At 43.5% G+C, this 20,230-nt stretch overlaps 2 protein-coding genes across 5 annotated transcripts in view; one reads left to right on the top strand and one right to left on the bottom strand.

Moving 5' to 3' along the window:
* The first annotated feature begins 7,722 nt into the window (after nucleotides 1-7,722).
* Nucleotides 7,723-14,084, top strand: RPL31 (ribosomal protein L31). Its single transcript, XM_058534458.1, has 5 exons — nucleotides 7,723-7,731; nucleotides 8,104-8,210; nucleotides 11,769-11,894; nucleotides 13,573-13,685; nucleotides 14,021-14,084. Exons 2-5 carry the CDS (start codon nucleotides 8,104-8,106, stop codon nucleotides 14,050-14,052), a joined length of 378 nt encoding a protein of 125 aa, XP_058390441.1. The 5' UTR covers nucleotides 7,723-7,731; the 3' UTR covers nucleotides 14,053-14,084.
* A 648-nt stretch (nucleotides 14,085-14,732) lies between these two features.
* TBC1D8 (TBC1 domain family member 8) overlaps nucleotides 14,733-20,230 on the bottom strand; it is a 116,981-nt gene continuing 111,483 nt past the window's right edge. For all 4 annotated transcript variants that reach the window (XM_058534453.1, XM_058534454.1, XM_058534455.1 and 1 more), the window contains 3 exons: nucleotides 19,190-19,279; nucleotides 18,637-18,734; nucleotides 14,733-16,279 (listed from right to left, as the gene is read on the bottom strand). In XM_058534453.1, the coding sequence (XP_058390436.1) occupies nucleotides 15,818-16,279; nucleotides 18,637-18,734; nucleotides 19,190-19,279 (650 nt within the window). In that variant the 3' untranslated portion in view covers nucleotides 14,733-15,817. The remainder of the gene's footprint in view (nucleotides 16,280-18,636; nucleotides 18,735-19,189; nucleotides 19,280-20,230) is intronic.

Raw genomic sequence — 20,230 nt, 5'->3', positions numbered from 1 at the left:
ACATCCTTTCATCACAAAACATATATACTTTTTTAATTTCAAGACATTTCTAAGGATATTCAAAGATATGGAAAAGGTGGAGGCAAGCAATCAATAAGCCAGGTAATGGCGCTAGGAGTTTTGAGCCACAACATGTGTTTCGGCCTATAAGGATCCCGATCTTTATATTAAAGTTTGTGCCAGAAAAAACAATGGTTCATAGTAGAAATGACAGCAAAACAAACAAAAACAGAAAAAGTTCCTGGAAACATCTCAGCCTTACAGACATAGGTAATCTGTGGAGATGACCAGGACATTCTCCACCAAAGCATGCAGATCTCATAATTCAACTCACCTGGGCTGGAGTTCCATGGGCTCTGACTGCCAACACTTAGCTATCAGTGATGTGCACAGGGTTTGTGTGTCTGTGTGTGAGACACACACACATCACATTGATAGAAGGCGATACAGAAGCAGCTTCTAGGAGGCTTCTGCCAACTACAGACCTCCCCTCTTTCCCATGAGGCTTCATCACGCGGATGTGAGGGTGCCCGGGCACCCTGTGATTGAGAATCACTGAGATGGCAATGCTCAGCACAGCCCTTTCCAAAAGCGTTGGCCCAAGAAAACTAAGTTCCCTTCCTTGCTCCATCCCTATAGCTCTGTGCTTTCACCAGCTCCTCTGTAGAACGGGACAGCTCTTCTCAGTTCTATCATTAGGATCACTTTTGAGCCTAATCATAGAGGCATGAGAGGCTGCCATATAAATACATCAAAAAGTTCTATTATTCACACAGTTGCTGTATTCCTAAAAAAAGGTAAGAAAATATTTTGCATGCACTAGGAACATTTATTCTTTAAACAAAGGGAACCAGAAATGAACTTTTTTTTTTTTGAAGGAAGGAAATTCTTTTCTTTCTTGGAAAAGATTCGCCCTGAGCTAACATCTGTTGTCAATCTTCCTCTCTTTTGTTTCCTCCCTAAAGCCACAGTACATAGTTGTATATTCTAGTTGTAGGTCCTTCTAGTTCTGTGTGAGCTGCCGCTACAGCATGGCTACTGACAGACGAGTGGCGTGTGAACCCTCTTTTTAAAACAAAAAATCTGTGTAAAACTGGATTCACTATTTTGTAATTTAACTGTTTTGTAAATCTGAAGGTTTATAGATCTGATTTTTCCGTAAAAGAATCTGTATTTTAATTGGCTGTCAGAATTCTTGCTTCTAAGTAGAACAAGATTTTTAATGGAAACAGCATATTTATTGTCCTAGAATTTTCTCGCTGGAAGCCATTAGAAGAGGGTGGAGTATGCCATGCTACTAATTTAATTTAGCATTGCTTCAATCTTACACATGTTCAAAATCTGGATAAACTCAGAAAACTCTTATTGTGTAATATTTCCTTAAACCCACATAACATCAGGGGAAGTTTAATCCCTAAGCTTTTGATTCATTTAATTTTGCTCATTAAAAGGCTGTTTTGCAACCCTGTCCTATTTCCAGGAAAAACATGACCTTTCTACTTGGAAAACTATAAAATCTTGGCTCATGAGAAGTGGCTGAAATGTGAACTCTGGAATACACCAAGTTTTAGAATATTTTAAACTAACTCAATTAAAATGTAGTACCTTCTGTCTCTAACAGCAACTAAAGTTCACTAAATTAATTTAAAATTTTTGTTTATCCAGGCAACATGGTGAACTGGTCAACTATTAGATCATTCTAAGCCATGACATTTTATCCTCTTGCCTAAATTATCTGGTAAAATTTGGGTGTTTGGTAAAAATTTCTTCAATTTCTCTCTTCACTTATGTGAAGCCTGAAGGTTTTCAAGTCAGCCATTAATAACCTAGAGAAATAACTAATTTGAATCCTCCAGAGAAATGCCATATGTGGCTTTTTGGGCAGACACGTATGAACTTCATACTATAACATACATGCAATACAAATAAGAGCAAACTTCTCTAAGCATAACATGGCTGATTAAACAGCTGAAGTATACAGCCTTATAATATCTGTGAAACAGCTTTATTTTTCTAGGGGAAAAAAGCTCATTAGAAACAAAAAAAGAGAAATCTCCTTTAGGGTTTTTGCCTAATCAGCCAATGTCCAATTATGCGGGAAGTGGGGTAACCCTTCAGCACGTTCACTAAATTAATACATGCCTTAAAATGTATACTCAAATGTTGGGTTACCACTTTATACACACTTAAATTTAACTCAGTTGGTGACTCAGTTTCCTTTAAAACCATCTGCCCCTCCTAACATCTCCATCTCTTTCACTGTAGCCATGACCCACCCATCTACACAAACTGAAAATCTTTATCCTCTGTATTGGTCAATTCACGTCTGTCAGAGGGGATTTTGTGCATGGAAATATATGTAGTCACCACTAACTGTAATTCATTTAATGTCCATTTTATTCATCTTCTAAATTTTTCAATTAGCATTCTTTTAACCATTAAATGGTCAACATTTCCCTTATTAATCACATACTACTTAAACAACAAATGAGTCAATACTTAGGAATTCACAAAAATAAATTTCCCCAATTATGAAGAAAGTAGAGTACAACTATAAATACGCGTAAGAATTAAAATCTCAAGGCTGATGAAGAAGATCCCTTAAAAGTTCTAAGACATCTTAAAAGCAAAAAGGACCCACAAAATATAGTGGTAACAAAACTGAGTATCTTGACATCAAAACTGGCTGCAAAGATGTGACTATCGAGTTTAACTGTTTTGTGTTTTAATCCATACTCATTCTTGCACCTTCTCGGTGTCCTGGTTTTTCTATACCATTCTAGGGTTGCAATAATTCACTAAATAAAAATTTTACACCTGCCTAGGTTTAAGGATCTTACCATACCCTCCCCCTCTCCAAAAAAGAACACAATTTCTGATGAGCCGAGGCTGAAGGTCCTGGGTTATCGACTTGCGGGTTTGGCATGGGACCCGGGACTTGGTTATACAGTCTAAGTCAACTCACACCTGACCTGCTGGCATGCGATTCCTCCCTCTTATGTCAAAGTTACGTGTCTTACATCAGGTGGCTTTCTTTGCTCTCTTTCAAGTTGATTTTTACTTTTGAGGCTTGGTGAAGATTTCCTTACATTTTCCACGGCTGGATGTTATCTAACTTACCATACAGTCATTATGATACGTTAAGTCTGGTCTGCTGGCCTATTTGGAAACTCATGTATGTCTTACTAACATCTCATTATAATCAAGAGGGGCCAGCTAAAGGTTTTATTCCCAGAGAGAAGGAGGGGATAGCTACCATTTCTTTTGGGGACGTTAGGCTGACTTATCAGCTAGGACAGCACTCGTGGTCCTGATCAGCTCATTCATGGTCATGGCACGTGGCCACCAGAGTGAATTTGCTGCTGGACCCCCTCCTACCTTCCCGGTGCAGCCCCTCACAGGAGTGTTTGGCTCCCTCACAGGTGTCTGTCACTCCTTCACTCCCCCAGATACAAACTAGCACACGTCTACACTTTACTAACAGACACAAGCCTGACAAAGAAACAAGATACCCACATTTACCAATACTTTCCCACTTATTAAAAACAATAAAGATTAGGCATATCTACTATGTTGACTCCTTTTTTAATTACAACCCTTTTCTATATTTCCTGTTAGCATGAAGTCATGAACTCGTGGCCTTTCATAAACTCAGCGTTTTAAATTAACCATTGTTATATTTTTTGCTCAGATTGGCACAACTTGGCAGGCGGGAGCTCCCTTCGTTGGCTCTTTTATCTTTTTAGCATTGCCTATCAGAAACCAGATTCTGGATTTCTTTCTGGAAACAGGATCAAGGCCCATCCTGATTTTTTTCTGCCCTAAGGCATGGAATCAACTCCAAGGAGACCCAATTCCTTTTAGTTACAAAAAAAAAAAAAAAAAAGCATTAGTGATTAAAATCTGGGTGCCTGGAGTGAGAATGAGTTAGTGTGGGCAAGAGTGCTGCTTCTGTGGCTGTTATTGGACCATTTCGTTGGGATACAGCTGAAAACGTGTATTTCTTTTAAGGTCACAAAATCACATTGATTTCTTCGATATATTTTATGCAGTATTTCACTCTACCTTTCTAATGTGATTCCTTCAACCACTAAGACTTTCTCCTAAATTGACATTTCATATAAAGTCAGTTATAAACTGTCAACTGTAATTTCAAAACACTTCCTGTGCTAGTCCTCTCCTCTCTGTCCCCACTATTGGCCCCCTAACCCAGGGCCCCCCTCTCAGCTGGATCATAGCCTCCTCACTGAACCCCAGGCTCCTGTCCACCCATACCCTACTACTGGACACATCTTCCTTTAGCACCTTCTTCACCACCACGCCCCTTCCCTTTTAAAACTCTTTCAGTGGCTCTTCTTGGGAATTTCCACTGGGCCTTCCTGGAGCTTAGCCCAGCACAAAGCTGCTGAGGAGGACCCCGCACAGCCTCTCAGCTTTGTCGCCCCCAAGACTGCTAAGGACTGGAATGCAGTCTCTCTACTTCTTCCCTGCTGGCCCCACAGGGAAGCGTTCAGATCTTGTTTCATTCTAAGGATTCTCTGGTAGTCACTAGAGGGAAAAAGATGTGGGTGAGGAGCACAGCTACCGAACACGGGAGAGGTAAAAGCACACCAAGTTCATCTTGGCGGTTTTGGTCTCTGGGAGGCTGGCAGTGAGTTGCCTGGCGCCTGAGCCTTGGCAGGGAAGGAGAAGCTGGGAGAACCTACAGGGCTGGACTGAAACACGCGAGGGCCCCAGACACACTCATGATTTTCAGTCCTTCAACGAAATAGTTTTTATTACATTATTTTTAATATAATTATAAATAATGCAATGATTTAATATATTATTATTACATGTCAACTTTTACTTAAAGCAACAGTTGACATCTGAGAGGGCTGTTTTGTAGATTTCCACTGGAGGGGTCTATTGGCTTCAACAAGAAGTAGGATGCATTCCCATCCCATCAGCTATACGGAAGCTGAAGTCAGCTGGCACCAGACTGCTGATTTATTAAGGTGACACTTTATGGCCTCTTACGGTGCCCAGGAGGCACCTCTAGGTGCTTAGTTCCCCTCTAGGTGCTGGGAGCCAGTTAGAAAGGGCAGGATCACATCTGCAGGGAGGGGCACAGGGAGTCAGGATAAGAGAAGTGATCTCAAAGGGCCATTAAGGTATGGAAGGCCTGAGGCAGGTTTCAAGGGCCTGAGCCCAAGGAAGAGAATAGGTAGGAGGAGGAGGGGAGGAAAAGAGATGAGAGCAAAGGTCATTGGTTCAAACAGATTGGGCAACTTCCCTTCTTCCTTGTTAACAGAACTCCAATTTTGCGTGGAGCAGGTGTCTAGCCCAGGCCAAAATAAACCGTCATTAGGCTACGGGAATCATGACAATCCTATTTGCCTTTGGCAGATATTTCCCAGCCGTGATTATAAGGAAGTCTCAGTTCTAGCCAATGACTGGTAGAAGGCTACTGGGCGTTTCTAGAAAGGACCTTGTTTTTTGATAAAAGAGACATGGAGGAGAGCTTGCCTCTCCATCTCCACCTCCTTCCTTTGAGTCAAGTGGGGAAATCTGGAGGTGCAGCATCCATCCTGATAAAGGATGAAAAGGCCTGGGCTTCTGATGAGATCAGAGTCCCCGCTCCAGGCCTGAAACCACCTGCCTCCAGTCTTCTTGTCATGGGAGATGGTGACATATGTCCATTGCTTAAACCTTAGTAAGTTAGGGGTTACTTGCCTTGGTCTGAGTATTTCCACACTCATTAAAGTGCCAGGCACTAAGAGGGCCCTTTCAACTTGGAAAATCAACATCATTAGCTCCAGGAAATTTCCCTCAAATTCAAGGTACCATCATCACGAAATTTGGAAACTTTAGAGATAAAGAGAAGATTCTAAAATGTTTCAGAGAGAAAATAAAACAGGTCACAAAGGATGACACATGACTTCTCAACAACCACACTGAAAGACAGAAGACAATGGAGAATACCTTCAAAACACTGGGGAGAGATTATTTTCAACCTAGGATTCCATACAAGTCAAAATATTAATAAACTTGAGGGCTAAATAAATACCTTCAGATATATGAGGGCTCAAAAACTTTAGCTCTCATCCTGTCTTAAGAAGCCACTAAATGGTGTGCTCCTGTGAAATAAGGGAGTTCATCAAGAATAAGGAAGGCATGGATTTATGGATGCAAACGACTGTGTTAGAATCCCAAAACTAGTGACAATCACTTCCTAGGGCTCTGGAAAGCTCTACAATGATCCCTTCCCGGCACTTCCTCGGAGCTCCCTGTCATCTCTCACATCTTATCTAAGCCACTTGTCCCAACTGACTGTCTAATGCTTCCCCAGCTCCCCTGCCTTTTCTTCCCCTCCCTCAGTATGTGTTCCTCCATCCCCAGGGGACAGGACAGAATAGGTGGAAAGCAGTCCATTCCCGTACTCCCTTACCCTATAGTCATCTGCCTCCTTCCGGCTCTCACTTGCTTAGCAAGTAGTAAAACTTGCTAAAAATCACTGATAATCCCCCGTTTAAAGAATGCAGTGGGTACATCTCACTTTTTGCCCTACTTGAATTTTGTAGCATTTAGAACCTGTTGATCACTCTGCCCTTCTTTTGACGTATCTTTTCAAATAAGTCTGTCCCTACTGCTCTAATGACACTACTCATTTCCCACAGCCTCTACCCCCCATACCTCTTAAATGTAGTGAGTCTACACTGGTCTTCTCCCTCTAAGTCCTCTTGATTTTACCTCTTCATATCTATAAAATCAGTCTGCTCCTTTCCAATCCCACTGCAAGTGCCTTAGTTCAGACCCTCCTCATTTGTCTATATTGTGTAGATAGTTTCCTTCTACTGGTCTCCTTGCTACCATCTTGCCCCCCACTCCCCATCTATTCTCCATAGTGTAACCAAATTAACCCTAAAACAAATCTGATCATGGCACTGCCTGCCCCCCTCCTGAAAGCCTTCCAATGACTCGCCACCTGTAATACTCAACCTCTTGAGAAAGGCCCCGCAGACTCTCTCATCTCTCAGCCCCGAGTCTGGAAAGCCGTACTGCTTCAGACCTGTCCCGTGCTGCTTCAGACCTGTCCCGTGCTGCACGCTGTACCACCTCTCTGCCTCGCTAGCTCCTGCCCATCCTTCCAGAACCAGCACAAGCCTCCCCGCTTTCTGCAACCCTGACACCCATGCACCGGGCCACACGCGACGCTCCAGGGGCCCCACCGTCCAGGACGGTCAAGACTCCTACTCCAGGGTCTGCCCCGCTCGACGTGAGCAGCTCCGGGGCGGCAGCCGTGTCTCAGTCATCTCCGGGGCCGCCCGCCAGGCGCAGCGCCGGACACAGGCTCAGCAAACGTGGCTCGAACCACTGAATGGGGAAAACAAAAGAACGTCTCCTCTTCCTGGCTCTGCTCTCACGCAACTGTGGGCCCGGGTTTTGCTTTCCTCTGAAGACTTAGACTAGAGCGCGCCTCACTCGCGCACAGGAGGAGGGAACTCAGCTGCGTGAAGCGAAGAGCAGAGAACGCAACACTCCAGCAACCTCCCGAGCCGCGCGGCCGCAGCCGACGGCCCGCTCGGCGCGCGCCGCTTACGTCACAGCCTCGCGTCTCCCCTTCCCTAGCCACGCCCTTCATCCGCCGCCAGGCGACCCGGAAGTTGTACTTGCGACCCTGCTTTCCCTCTCCCACAATACCCTGCGCTCTTCCTTTTCAACCTGGGCCCGGCAGAGTGAGTATGGGCGGGTGGTCTCGGCTTCGGGCATCTGGCCCCATCCTCGGCCGGGGTTTTGCTGAGCGGGACGGCGGGATGTTTCCTGAGCAGGCCCGGGGCTCCGCGTTCCAGGGAGACGGGAATCCGCGCTGTGTTTAAGGGTTCCTAAAGCCTGGGAAGGACAGCGGCCAGGCTTAGGGGAGCCCGGGCCGCAGGGGTTTCCGGGGCGGGGGCGTCTGGGCCGCGGGGTGGCCGGCTGGGCTTCGCCCAGAAGCTGGGGCTGCAGGGGCCTGGCCGGGCCCGCGGAAGCGCCCCGAGGGCGCCGTGTGAGGCCAGGCGCGGGGGAGAGGACCTGGCCTGTGCTTGTCCCTCTGCTCTGAGCCGCCTCGTCGCCTGCGTTTAGATGGCTCCCGCGAAGAAGGGTGGCGAGAAGAAGAAGGGCCGCTCTGCCATCAACGAGGTGGTGACCAGAGAGTACACCATCAACATCCACAAGCGCATCCACGGAGTGTGAGTACCCCGGGGGGCCGGTGCCGCGCCGGGTGGGGCTCTCGACGCTCGGCCTAGTCGTCTAAGGGCCCGGCGGCCGAGAAATCCCGCCTTTCTTCTTGGAAGCTCACGTCTGTCCCGGGGGCCCTGTTTAAGGTCTGTAGGGTTTAAAGTGTGATGCTCGGAGGTTGATGAGCGTGAGGCTGAATGATGCAAGTTTTTGGGAGAGCCGGTTTGGGGCAACTTGGTGATGATAAACTCATTCCACTCGGCGCTTTGTAATTCGGTTAAACCTGGGTGGCCTGCAGGGAGCAAGGTTTGTATCGACGGAGAGCAAACGTGCTGTTAATGTCTCTCAACTCTGGTCAAGTTAGCCAGTGATCTAGAAAAGCTGCGTCGGGCCCAGAAGGTGAACTCTCTGAAATAGGATTACTGCAGTTCTCTGACGGACGCAGATACGTACTAGGTGATGTTGGGCGAGTTGTAATAACAAGGGAGACTGCTGGGGGGAGACGAGAGGAGTGTGTCAGCCGAGCCGCGGGGCAGTGTTCGTGGTGAGGACGCGGAGTGTTGGGGATGTCTGATGTGCAAGAACCTAGGAGTGATTCTGAATGTTGTGCTTGTTTTCCTGTCTCTGGAATGTAGGATTTAGTTCTTGACCTTCGTAAGTGTTCCCCTTTTTTTGCACATGGCGCTTATTGCTGATGATGGAGATCTAATCCCTGGAATACTGTTACTTGGAGTGCTTTTGAAAGCAGAATGTTACACAGCGTACTGTTCTGTGGCACCGGTCCGTGGAACAGCACAGAATTTCTTGCCCTTGGCTGTGCCATCCTATCTCGCGAGAACTAATTTTGCCAGGGATTTAAATGTGCTGCAGCATCCACGTTGGGCCTGGCGTTGCGGCACTGCGTTCCCTGCCGGGTGTTGACCATGTGTAAGCTAAGGAGCATCGTGTGCGTTGTTTTATTTGGGGTCTGAGATGGCTTTCTGGGTCAAAAATCCAGTGCCGCCTTTGTGCACCGATGCTGCTTGTGAGTGACCACATTCCCTTCCCACCCATTTATTTGGAGCATGCATACATTCATTTTGGGAGCACATCAAGCGCTGAACTGTGTCTTAGGCATTGTCCTTGGGCTCTGCAAATAATGGCAAGGAACCAAAGATCCTGCTTCACTGGTTTACTTAGGGGAAATTAGACAACAAGTATTTAGACATAGAATAGTGAGAAGTGCCAGGTGGGAAGTAAGTCAGTGGTTGAAAGGGGTGCTGTTTTACAGGCCACACAGATAATGGGACATTTGAAAAGTGCAGGTGTGAGCCCTTCCAGGTGGACGAGTTTTTCAGGCATTTTGTGCTTTGCTACAAAAGCCCCTGGTGAAGACCTACATGGTACTGAATCCTTTGGTTACTTCTCAGTCCTTATGCAACAATTGAGAGTTCATTCCGTGAAAATGCTTTTACTTCCAAAGATTCTACAGTCTTGTGTTTTTCTTCTTCTCTAGCTGTTCCTTCTTAATCTGCTTTGCTGATTCCTTCTCACAACCCATCCTCTTAAGGTTGAGTCCCAGGACTCGGTCCCTCTTCTGTCTGTGCTTGGTAATAGCAACTAGTCTTAGGACCACAAATATCCAACTGCTGTGAACGTCTCTACTTGGGTGTTTAAATAGGCATTTCAGACTTTGCATAGCCCCAAACCAAACTCCTGGCATCCATCTCCAGCCCCAACCTTCCTGTTTCTCTCGTGGCCTTCCCGATTTCAGTCACTGGCAATTCAGCCTGTCCTCTTGGCTCTGCCTTCCACAGTCTGACCAGTTGCACTGGTCCCACCAAAATTCTCTCTCGGTTGAATGGTTACAGTTAGCAGCTCTCTGCTCCTGGTTCCCTCCCCCACCCCCAAACACCTGGTCTGTTCTCAAACCCTTCATTGGCTTCCCATCTTTCTCAGATGAGAAGCCAGAGTTCTTGCTGTGATCCCACATGAGCTGGCCGCTTATTTTCTTAATCATACCAAGCATGTACCTGATTCAGGGTAGCTGTTTGCTTTATTTTTACTTTTTTTTCCTCTGCCTTAATGCTTTCCTCAGAGATAACTAAATGGCTGCCCTTGTCATCTTCAGACCTTGACTCCAGGATCTCTTTGGCCATCTTATTTAAAACTACAGTCCCCTTCCCTAATGCTCTATCTTTTCCCTGGTTCATTTTTTTCGTATAGTACTTAATACCATCTGATGTACTCGGTGTGTCACCTACATAAGCTACGTGAAGAATAGGGGATTTTGTCTATTATGTGTACTGCTGTTATTTTTAGCACCTTTTATTTCTAGATGGTTAAGTATTTCAGTGAATGAAATGAGCTTGCTTGATGGGTTCTAGAAATAGCAAGGAGGCTGGTGAGGGCAGAGCAAAGGGAGCAGGGGAGACATGGTAAGAGAAGAGGCAGAGTGAGGTGGGGGTGGGTGGGGAGTCAGGTGAGACTTGTAGGTCAGGTGAGATCACTTAAGGGTTTAGGGCAGAATTAAGTCACCCTAGTATTCTCCGTGTTTTACTTGGATTTCAGAGTTTACTTAATCTAACAAAAGTGTGGAGCACCTACCATGTGCTGGGCACTGTGCATTGGGGTTACAGAGGTGCATAACAGCCATGGCCTCTTCTCTGAAAGTCACAGTCTTGGGGTGCCGGGACACCTTTTAGCCTCTGGTCTCTGCGCCACTTGGACTGGCTGGCCTTCACATATCCAAATGCTTGACCATTTCAGCTGTAGTAAAGTTTTGCTTTTTCATGTTTTCTTATTAACTGAAAGCATGAAATTCAAATGAATTTATGTACCCTCATCTGAACAACCGGTTAAAAGTACCTAACTTAGAGTTGGAAGAGGCGTGAGTTAATGACAGTGCCTGACTATAATGAGAGCTCCATAGAATGAGCTGTTCTCATACTTCTTGAGAGGAAATCTGTACATTTAAGGCCCATGTTCTTTAAGCATAGACGAAGTTAATGAACCTTTAAATTAGTAGCATTGAATGATCTCCCAAAACATGCCATCATACCAAGAATTAAGTCACCCTAGTGACTTAAGTCACCTAGAAAAAAAAGTAAAAATAAAGCAAACAGCTACCCTGAATCAGGTACATGCTTGGTATGATTAAGATGTCTTAAGATGTGACAAATAATCAAATTATATTTTGACTTGAAGACACTTAGAGTATTTACTTGAGTGTTGTATATTTTATGTTCAAGTGTATTCTGACACCATTCTTTGATTATATTCTCCTTGGCCAGCGGTATTGTTAGAGCCTGGAGGTGTTTTTGTTTGTTTTGTCAGGAAAGGGTTGACCAGCATGTATATTAGCATCTCTTAAAGATTGTATACAGAGCCCTTATCCTACATCATTGAAAATGGATTATACGTCTTCTGTGTCCCGAGTATTATACTGGGCATTGCAAACTGGTGAGAAAAAGGATTGTTCCTGCCTGGTTCAAGGTTTAGTTTAGATTTGTTTTGTGGAAATAGAACATGCTATGTTGTGTATTTCATTTAATTTTGTTCTCCTTTATTTACTTATATTTGAATCTCAGGGGCTTCAAGAAGCGTGCCCCTCGGGCACTCAAAGAGATCCGGAAGTTTGCCATGAAGGAGATGGGAACTCCAGATGTGCGAATTGACACCAGGCTCAACAAAGCTGTCTGGGCCAAAGGAATAAGGTGCTAAAGTTACCCATGTTATAAGATGAACTTTTACAGTTACACCAGCTTAACCAACTCACTCTGCACAGTCTGTAAAAGTTCAGTAATCTAGCTAATGCATATGGAAGTACAAAAAAGATAATGTGGCAGTGACTCAAAAGGTGGGGTAGCATCTGCAGGGAAGCCCTTTGACAGTGGTGTTTGAACTGAGACCCACATGGTGACGGAGCCAGCAGTGCGAGGGTCGGGTAAGAGCACTGCACAGAGAGAACATACTTGGTGTGATCTGGAACGGGTTGATGGAGATGGAGTAGAGCACGTGACTTGAAGAAAGTGAGTGAGGATGGACAGGTAGGCAGGGGAGATGATGTGGAATCGTACAGGTCATAGCCAAGTTGGGCCTGCTCTCTAGACATAATGGGAAACAGCTCTGCAGTGGTGGTTTTCAGCCATGAGCTGCTTTTTTTTTTTTTTTTTTTTTTTTTTTTTGAGGAAGATCAGCCCTGAGCTAACATCCTTGCCAGTCCTCCTCTTTTTTTGCTGAGGAAGACTGGCCCTGGGCTAACATCTGTGCCCATCTTCCTCTACTTTATATGGGACACCGCCACAGCATGGCCTGACAAGCGGTGCATCAGTGCGCGCCCGGATCCGAACCCAGGCTGCCAGCAGTGGAGCGCACGCACTTAACCGCTATGCCGGCCCCAGCCGTAAGCAGTTTTACCCATTTTAGATTGTCATTATTGGGGGCTGCTACAGGCCAAAGATTCTGCTCAACATCCCACAGTGCACAAGGCAGCCCACCATAACGAAGAATTATCCAGCCCAAATGTCAGTAGTGCCAAGGCTGAGAAATCTTGTTTACAGTTTATGAGCAGGAGGGTAGTTTTTGCTGTGGAAGACGATGTAAGGTGCCAGAGTGGAAATGGGACCAACTAGGTGGGGTGGTGCCGGCATGGACTGGGTGATTGTATGAGACTGGAGCAGGAGGGGAGAGGCTGCCTACATCTGGGTGGTATTTCAGCATTGGGGTTAGATGGGACAACAAAGAGGGACCTGAGATGCAGCCTCGGAGTGAGCCAGCAGTTAGGGTTCTGGTAGAGGAGACGTGTAATAAAGGAGCTGCCGATGAACTCCCTTGAGATGGTAAGGAAGGAGTGGTGTCACATGAGCCAAGAGAAGTCCCAAGTTTCAGGATGCCTCATGTCCTAAGATCAGTAAAAGGACATGCAGTCAGTTGTAAAGCTGCCGAGAAGTTGGAGGAGAGGATTGTGTGCGTAGGTAGGTAAACTGAACATTTAATAGCCTTATATGTTCAATATAGCCTGCACAGTTTTTAATGTTTCTCCAGATTTAAATTTAAAAGAAAAACCCCATAACCAAGATTTGTATGTTGGTGATAGAGGGAAAAAGACCTAGCACATTGGGGCCCACATTTCTGCATAGGTTGAATGTTGGTGGTGGCTGCTTTCTAAGACAGGTATGCATCCTGAGACAACAGCGTTTAATGTCCACCTGTAGGTATTTATTTTCCAGGGAACTGAAACACGTCTAGTGTTAGCTGGTTGGTCTGATTAGAGCAAAGGACAGAGCATTAGAAGCATGTTAGAGAAGTGGGGACAGGATGTGTGAGGACAGCAGGTGGCCGTTTTCTTGATAGGAGGCATTGACTTGAGCAGCACGTTTATATTTTCATCAGGAATGTCCCATACCGTATCCGTGTGCGGTTGTCCAGAAAACGTAATGAGGATGAAGATTCACCAAACAAGCTCTATACATTGGTTACATATGTACCTGTCACCACTTTCAAAAGTAAGTTTTCCTCCGTGCCACAAAACTGTTTAGATTAGAAAAACCACCTTAGCCCTTTTATAGCCTGAATGTATCTGCTCACCAAATACTTCTTGTGCACCTATATGCTTGGCATCCTTCCAGTAGGGATATGAGGAACAGATGTGATCAGTAAACCTTTTTTTAATTATCATGGTGTGGAAAAATGTAAAAGGACACAAAACGTCCATATCTAGGTTGTAAAAGGTCATATGGAATACTACTGCTTGCCCAAACCCTTCAAGAAAAGGTTTTTGGAGTGTTCAAGTATGAAATGTGTGGGTATGGAGGTTGACTGGCTGTCACTTCTTTTACAGATCTACAGACAGTCAACGTGGATGAGAACTAACTGCTGATTGTCAAATAAAGTTATAAAACTGCCTAAGTGTTTTGTGCTGTTTTTTTCTAGTTGCACGCTTGTATATCCTAAAGCAGTTACCAATTATAGGATCATTTGGAGACCTTTTCCTAAATATTTATACCTGTGCTCCCTTATCCCCAGCCCCTGGTGTTTCTGAATATTTGGACAGGACCTAAGCAGTTTTTAAGATGATTTTGAAGTGAACCTGGCTTGAGAACTACTATTTAGGTAGTTGGGACATTGGAGGTCTAATGTTGATGGTTTTACATGCGTGTTCCGTCCAGAAACCAGCATGTAGAATTCACTTGCCATTGGGTCACTTTTCACATGTTAACAAACTCTAAAATGATGCAATCAAGAATAGCATGTTAGGTTTAAGGAACTGTGTGGCAAGTACATCTTTAAGCTCCTGCCTATGTCTGTATTGAGTATACTTGTTAAAAGGTATAGAATAGTCTCCTAAGGGCCGGCCCCGTGGTTTGGCAGTTAAGTGTGCCTGCTCCACTGCCGGCGGCCCGGGTTCGGATCCTGGGCGCGCACCCACGCACCGCTTCTCCGGCCATGCTGAGGCTGCGTCCCACATACAGCAATTAGAAGGATGTGCAGCTATGACATACAACTATGTACTGGGGCTTTGGGGGAAAAATAAAAATTAAAAAATTTTTAAATAAAAAAAAAAAATAGTCTCCTAAAATAATTGATTTTTGATAGGGTAACCAGATTATGCTTAACTTAAATGGACAGTTCGTAATTTAGTTCGTTTATTTGCAATGGCTCCAGGAGGTGGTTTTGGTCCAGACCTACATGGAGCTAAAGTTCAGAGGCAAAGTTTAAGGTTACGACAAAAGTATGTTAAATTCAGTCTGAAAGCAAGGTGGTGTGGGGACTATATTTCATCAGTGTTTAAGCTACTGGCATATGTTAAATGCTGCCATAAAGAGGTCCCTACTGGTGATGATAGTGCACAGCCACAGTGAGGTTCAGGACCACCTACAGTGTATTGCACTATTGACTGAACACATATTGGGGTGAGGGGTGGAGACATCTCCAGCTTATCCATTCACTGGCACAGTCCAGACTTCAGACACTGAAATAAGTATCAGGTATGAACAAGGACCAAGTCAATACAAAAATTTCTTATTAAAAAACTTGGAGGCCAACATTGAAAGCATGGTTTGTACACAACATTTTTGGAAGGTCACAAAGTGAATACAACCAAATATATTAAAATGGTTTCAATTACCAGCATTGAAACAAAATTAGTGCAAAAAAAGCTAAATACAATTGCACAGACAGTGGCTCTTAGATCTTGAAACTGAACTTGATTCTTGACCCTCTCCCATTATCCAAGTGAAAAATGAGAGCTCGGGCTTTTCTTGTCTCTGAGTCGGTATGACACATTTGACTCGTCTGTTCTGAGAACAAAATCATACTAGCATCACAGCAGAAGTGGCCATTTCAGCAAATCATAGAAGTGAAATTGCAAGTCACAGCATCAAAGGAACTGATGTATGGATACCCTGTAGCACTGACGTAAACGTCCAGCTGATAATTCTCTTGAATAAATAGGAATGCTTGAGGGTTGCATCTGTTCCCCTGGCCACAGTTGTGGCTGTCGTCAGGTCGCTTACCCAGATACCCAGCTCGTGAGGTACACTCAGTGAGACAAGTCTGGCTTTATGGGCTGACAGCTCACAAAACTGCTCCATGCTTTGCTACGGCCGACTCATCTCCACAGCAAACTGCTATCTTGCTACAGGCTATTCAGCTTGAGTTCAGGCTGTGATTGGTGGTTCATTTCAGAAGTTTTGAGACTATACTGATTGATCTTTGCATTTTCAAGTTTGGATTTAATGTCCAGTGGCTTTTCAAAAAAGTTTACTAATGACTGTTCAGTCAGAAGTGATGCTAAAATATGTTCAAGGGAGACAGTCCAGTCCCCTTTTGCCTCTTGAGGAAACGCTTGGGAGTCCTGGGGCATCTTCCCAGTGTTGGTGTCAGCAAAAACGGAGTCCTGTTCAGGAGAGGGAGCTGAGGCCTGCAGCTCCTCCCCACCCTCCTGGGAGCAGCTTCCTGAGCTGCTGCTGCTCTGCCCCACCTCCCCGATCTGCAGCAGCAGAGTGGTTACTGTGGCGATGGCTTGATACAAATCGTTTTCTTCTGGATCTTCATGGAACATACTGTACAAAGTTTTACAGAACTGGATAAATTCTCTCTGGAATAAAAAAACGTATATAGCAGCATAACCAGAATGGAAGTATAATGTATTTTTAAAAACTATAGAGTAGGCCCCCTTATCCAGTTTCATTTTCTGTAGTTTTAATTACCTGCAGTCAACCACAGTCTGAAAAAAATAAATGGAAAATTCCAGAAATAATTCATAAGTTTTAAATTGCATACCCTTCTGAGTAGCGTGATGAAATCTCAAGCCATCCTGTTCCATGCTGTCCAGAATGTGAATCATCCCTTTGTTCAGCATATCCACCCTGTATACACTACCCGCCCACTAGTCACTTAGTAGGCTTCTTGGTTATCAGATTGACTGTCGCAGTATCATAGTGCTTGTGTTCAAGTCTTATTTCACTTAATAATGGCCCCAAAGCACAAAAGTAGTGATATTGGCAATTTGGATATGCCAAAGAGAAGCCGTAAAGTGCTTCCTTTAAGTGAAGAACTGAACGTTCTGAACTTAAGAAAAATCATGCTGAGGTTCCTATGATCTACAGTAACTTGTATTACAGTATTTTGCTATAATTGTTCTATTTTATTATTAGTTGTTAATCTCTTAACTGTGCCTAATTTACATATTAAAGTTTATCACAGGTATGTATGTATAGGAAAAAACAGTACGTACAGTCATGCGTCGCTTACTGATGGGGATACGTTCTGAGAAATGCGTCATTAGGCAATGTTGTGGTTGTGAGAACATCATCCAGTGTACTTAACAAAACCTAGATGGTATCGCCCACTACACACCTAGGCTGTACGGTACTAATTTTATTGGACCACCATAGTATATGTGGTCCATTGTTGACTGAAACATCATTACGCAGCACGTGACTGTATAGGGTTTGGTACTATCTGCGGTTTTAGGCATCCATTGGGGGTCTTGGAACATAAGCCCCGTGGATAAGGGGGGAGCTACTGTATTTAGTTGTTTGAGAAAGCCACATAATACTTTTTGAAGCAGAATATAAGAGAAGGTAGTCTGCTCTTGCACCCTGAAAACATACTATTAACAGTGACTCCAGGGAATTTCAGCACACACTTGGGAGTTTGTCTGGACGGCAACTCTGATGAAATGTGTACAGCCTAGAGGTCGTGCACACCCTTTAACCCAGCATGTCAACTTGTCGAAATGGATCCAAAAGCTGTGCACAGAGATCTGTCTATAAGGATGTTTAAGCTAGGGTTTAGCATAGAAAAAGTTTGGAAACAGCTTATGTATTATGACTAAATAAAATGACGGCTTGTACCTCTGGTGGGCACACCATGCAGCAACTAAAGGGTGTAAAATGAAGTAGAACTGTGATGCTTGCTGCCTCCTCAAATGACACACACACTCCTGCCCAGATCGAGAATCTCTAAGTAATACAATGAGATGCTTCAAGGGGTATTTAGCTACACAATTAGTCTAGGAATAGGAAAATAGAAAAACTACCAATTCAATAAATATTTAATGATTTGGGGGAAATATCCATGACTATTTTGCAGTAAATGAAAGCAAGATATTAACACAGCCCATTTTTGTTTATAGTAAAAAAAAAAAAACTTATGTATATCAGAATGTTAATACTGACAGCTCTGGGAGATGAGATATAACTTATGATTTTATATCCAAGGAGTAGAATGCAAATTTGAGAGCAACTCCCCAGCAGAGTAGAACAACACTTCTCACATATGCCATGAAATACGAATCCCACAAGATGCATGGTGGTCTAAAAAAGACTGAGAAACACTGCACGCTAAATTCCACTCTTGGCTCACAGTACACATCAGCACCAAAAAGATTTAAGTCCCATAATAAAGGAATATTTTCAGCTTTAAGCCTACATTTCCCAAACATTGGGAGGAATTGTTTTCAAATAAAAAATTTTAAAAATAACCTACCACTATCACATGGCACTGAGTGTAGCACAGAACCCTTTATTGGAAAATACTCAGAGGTTTTAGAGACTCATATATACTGTAGCCAATGATTTTCAAGAAACTGGAAAGTACACTAAGATTTTTTAAGGGAAGAATGCTGTATCCACAGTGCCCCTAAATGCTTCTATCACTCTAGGGAATAAATCTTCATCACAACCTGGGGAAATGAATTTGATATAAAAACTCTTCAAAGATATGTGTGGCAGCGTTCTGTTTTGAAGAGCTTTAAATATCTGGAGTATCTGAATAGATCACAATTTAAATATTTCCCATTTAATCACCACAATGTTCAGCTCCCAGAAGTTACAAGATCCTTTGATTAGGGCTTTGGAGGTAAAGGTGCCCAAGCTTCATTATCTAGCTTACCTTTGAACAAATCATTTGGCAAAATAGTTAATTCTCTGCACAGAAGAAAGTCCATACCTGGCTCATTTTGGGCAACTCTTTCTCAGTTTTATCTTTTTCTTTGGCTAAATCCTTAATCATCTGCTTCAGCTGTTTCTGATAATCAAATGCATCACCTTGAGACAAAGGAAAAACAATATATAATTTAATCTAAATAAATTCAATGAAAGCAAGAAGGAAAGTACATAGAAGGGGGTGGTGAGGGGTTGAGGAATTCCACTAAGCAAATTCCATGTACAAACCGTGAAAAGCAGAGATTATTACACTGGAGAGTCAGTTTGTTTTACAACTGACCACAGATGGGGTGTGGTGGCTGGGTGACAGCTCTTGCTACAAGAAGACCCCTGAAACATTAAGCAAGAGGAATAAACCTGGTGGTAACACTGAGGGGGCAGTCACCCAAGACGTTGCAACTTGGAAAGGTTCTGGCCTCTGAAAGCAGTGGGCTCAGTGTTAATTCACAGGAGGAAAGGAATAGGCAAGTCACCTAAGAAGAGCAGTGAAAGAGATCATTCCCACCAATTGCAGTAGTGTGCCTGACAGGAAGATAACAATGAAAAGAGGTACATGCCATTGGACTTCCCAAAAACCAGGGGTCTTGATGTCGACAACAGAGGATTCTTTAATGGTGACTGGCTGTCTCGGTCATTTTCAGTGAGTGCTTAAAAAAAAAAAAAATTGAACAAATTATTGTGTCTTCCCAAAACTGACAGTAATTTAGCTTTTTAGGCAAGAAAGAACTAAAGGCTCAGCCAGCAGACCCCAATCTGTGGGCTGCAGGAGTCTTTGCAGGATCCATGGACCTAGATGTACACTAAGCATGTCTGGATACACAGAGTAAAGAAAATGTCTTACACACCAAGTAACGCTTTTTTAGATTTTGTAATTCATGAAATGCAAATTCATAGAAGGACATTGCTGATGCTGTCCTGGAAAAATGTATGTAGTAAAATCCCATTTTGTAAAACTAAAAAATATATATGTATATACTTACACACATATAAGAAACTCTAGAAATATATACACTAAATCTCTAGATGGCAGGATAATAGGTAATTACACTTTTCATGTAATTATAATGAGCACATTACGTGCTATATGAGCACATACTGCTATACTCACATAATTTCTAGCAAAAACTGAAAACAGCTTTACTGAATTCAAAGCAGCATTTTATCATTAAGAGTTTTCTTGAAATACACTAAAACACCATTATATCGGAACCCTCATACACTGCTTGTGAGAATGTAAAATGGTACAGCCGCTTTAGAAAACAGTCTGGCAGTTCCTCAAAAAGTTAAACATGGAGTACCACGCCTAGGTATTTATCAAGGAGAAATGAAAACATATATCTCTACTCAAAAACTTGTACACAAATGTTCATAGCAGCATTGTTCCTAAGAGCCAAAAAGTGGAAACCACCCAAATGTCCATCAGTTGACGAATGGATAAATAAATTATGGCATATCCATCAAATAGAGTATTATTTGGCCACTAAAAAGAATGAAGCACTGATATATACTACAACACGGATGAACCTAGACAACATTATAACAAGTGAAAGCAGCCAGATACAAAATGGCATATATTACATGAGTCCATTTATATGAAA

The sequence above is a fragment of the Diceros bicornis genome, chromosome 40 (assembly GCF_020826845.1).
Source record: "Diceros bicornis minor isolate mBicDic1 chromosome 40, mDicBic1.mat.cur, whole genome shotgun sequence".
Lineage (NCBI taxonomy): Eukaryota > Metazoa > Chordata > Mammalia > Perissodactyla > Rhinocerotidae > Diceros > Diceros bicornis.
This window is presented reverse-complemented; position numbering and strand designations above follow the sequence as displayed.